The sequence below is a fragment of the Condylura cristata genome, unplaced genomic scaffold, assembly GCF_000260355.1.
Source record: "Condylura cristata isolate star-nosed mole 26May11 unplaced genomic scaffold, ConCri1.0 scaffold00057, whole genome shotgun sequence".
Lineage (NCBI taxonomy): Eukaryota > Metazoa > Chordata > Mammalia > Eulipotyphla > Talpidae > Condylura > Condylura cristata.
This window is the reverse complement of record NW_004567158.1, coordinates 588,982-591,317: the sequence shown is the minus strand read 5'-3', so window position 1 is coordinate 591,317 and position 2,336 is coordinate 588,982. Positions and strand designations below refer to the sequence as shown.

The 2,336-nt window shown below is 64.0% G+C and overlaps 1 protein-coding gene across 1 annotated transcript in view; it reads right to left on the bottom strand.

Moving 5' to 3' along the window:
• EMD (emerin) overlaps positions 1-1,824 on the bottom strand; it is a 7,901-nt gene extending 6,077 nt beyond the window's left edge. Inside the window, exons 1-2 of the mRNA XM_012734463.1 lie at positions 1,774-1,824; positions 157-254 (exon numbers count right to left, since the gene is read on the bottom strand). Coding sequence (XP_012589917.1) covers positions 157-254; positions 1,774-1,824 — 149 coding nt within the window. The remainder of the gene's footprint in view (positions 1-156; positions 255-1,773) is intronic.
• Positions 1,825-2,336: the final 512 nt, after the last annotated feature.

Here is a 2,336-nt window from a genome sequence, read left to right as displayed (position 1 = left end):
AGGCGGTGGCGGGCGGTGCATTCGCCTGCAGGCGCGCCGCGCGCAGCGCCCCTGCGGAGTCCCGAGGCTGAGCTCCGGTGCCCCACCAGCCAGGCGCCACCCCGTGGTCGCCGGACACCCGCCCGCAGGGGCAGCAGGTGAGGCCGGGCTCCGCACTGGACAGTCATGGGCGGCTCAGGGTCGGGGTTGGTGGCTGCGGGCCCCGGAGGAGGCTGGCAGGGACGGTGATGAGCATTCAGGCCGGATGCTGGCGGCTGGGGGGCAGGCATCTTGAGAGGGCAACAGGAGTTGCCCTAGCTGGCCCAGGAGTATGTCCGTGCCCAGGTGAGTGGGGGCTCGGGCTACAGGGTCCCTGAGAGGGCATGTCTGGGCGTTTGGTAGGGCCAGGACTTAGGCACAGGTGCCAGGGTGCGCTGTGCTTGGGAAGTAAGCATATGCTTGGGGGCAGGGCATTGAGTCCCTGGGGTGAGTGGCACCTGAAAGGGCCCTTCCCAGCCAATGTGCCCCTGGGAGGGTGGTGGTGGGCGCCTCGCTGTCACAAGTGCTCCTTCCAGGTTTGGTGCATCAGGGACCAGAGGGGGTGTGGCCACATAGGGGGAGTTGCCACCAGAACGGGCTAAATTCCCTGCAGGGCCCTGGGCCATGTCACAAGTGGGCCCTGAGCGGGTGGTCCATGTCAGGATGTGGGCAGCTACATCCCGTCCCCAGAGTCCCATGCCACCCAGGTTCAGAAGAGGCCAAGTCAGCTGTCAGGCCGGCCTGCAGGCCCCAGGCTCTGGGTCCTGCTGCACCTGGGCCCCGCTAGCCCGGAGTTCCTCTCACGGTGCCACTTGTGGCTTTCTCAGCTGACTGGGGGACCGGCGTGGGAGAGCCTGTCCTGGGGTCGAGGGCTGGGGCGGGGTGTCTTGAACATCCAGGAATCTACTCCAAATAAGGGAAAATATGAAAGAGCTGGATTCTGGCTTGCAGGGACTAGTGGCTCAGGGGTCTCTGGGACGCGGCGCCATCTGGTGGTGAGACCAGCACCCCTGCCCCAGGCACAGGAACCCTCCACCTAGCTCTTGTCTCCCCAAATATGGGGAGGTTAGGGCTGGAAGCTAGGACACCCAACTTCTGGAGGGCTGGAGCTGACTACTGGTCAGCTGCTCTGGATTAAGAAATGGACACAGGGACACAGGTGCCCATTGGGTAGTGCCTGCTGTGAAGTGCTTTCCAGTGGGGCAAGGGGAGGAAAACTTAAAGCCAGTCTCAAGTGGGCGCTGGTAAGGAGGGGTGAGTCTCGGTTCCCTCTTTACAGTTCTCCATCTCGCCCCACCCCACCCCACCCCAGTTCCCGCCATATTGGAGCAGTTCTGTGCAGGTGTGTCTGAGAATGGTCAAAAGAGGGAGCCTGCGGGTGGGGGGTCAAGGGGGCCCTTGGGCTGCAAAATGCCATTTGGACCCCTACCAGCACCAGTGGTGGGGAAAGATTAGGAGGGGATTAGTAGCCCCAAAGTGAGAAGGAGGGCAGGGGAGATGCCTACTGGGACCAGGCTGCACTGCAGGTAATGCCAGAGGTAACCATGCCCAGGCGATGCCAGAGGCAACCATGTTTGGGCATGTCGCGCTGGCTGACAGGGCTTTCTCACCCACTGGTCTTCGCAGATAACCAGGGCTAACTAGTGTACAGCTCAAGCTAAGAATTGAGCAGAAAGGACAGAGAGTGCCTTCTGGACCAGAGTCACAAAGCTCCATCCTGAAGGGGGTTACCAGTTCCTGGGGTAGAGTCCTCACTGGGATGAAGCCGAGGATAGGCTGCTTCTCTTGGCCCAGAGCGTCAGCCATGTCCCTGTGCTCCCCTTGGTTGGTGTGTCCCTACAGCAGCCTCTGCAGTCGCCAGAGCGATGGGCCAGAATATTAGGTCTGAGCCAGTAGCTCCCCGTGGCCTTGCAGACACAGTCCAGGCTCCTGGGCAGAACCTGGCCCCCTGGCTTGGTACCAAAGCCCTGTGATCCCCCCACCCCCCAGCCCCAGGGTCCCACTCTGCTGCGCCACCACAGTGAAGCCAGCCCGGGCCTATTGGAGCCCCTGAGTGGGCCCCTCGGCCTGGAAGCCCCTGCCTGGCCAGCGCAGCGGTGGGAGAAGGGGAAAGCCCTTCTCCCCGGTGGCCCAGCTGGAGGCACGGTGGGGCAGGCGGACCGCGCTGTAAGCCGCATCACGGACGCCCTGGGCGGAGGCCCACTGGCACACCGGGCCCCCTCCAAGGCTGCTGGCAGCGGGCGGTGGCCTCCTGGCCCGGTGCCCCACTTCTTCGGGCTGGAGGCGGCCGTGGGTCCGAAGGGCGCAGGTGCGCAGTC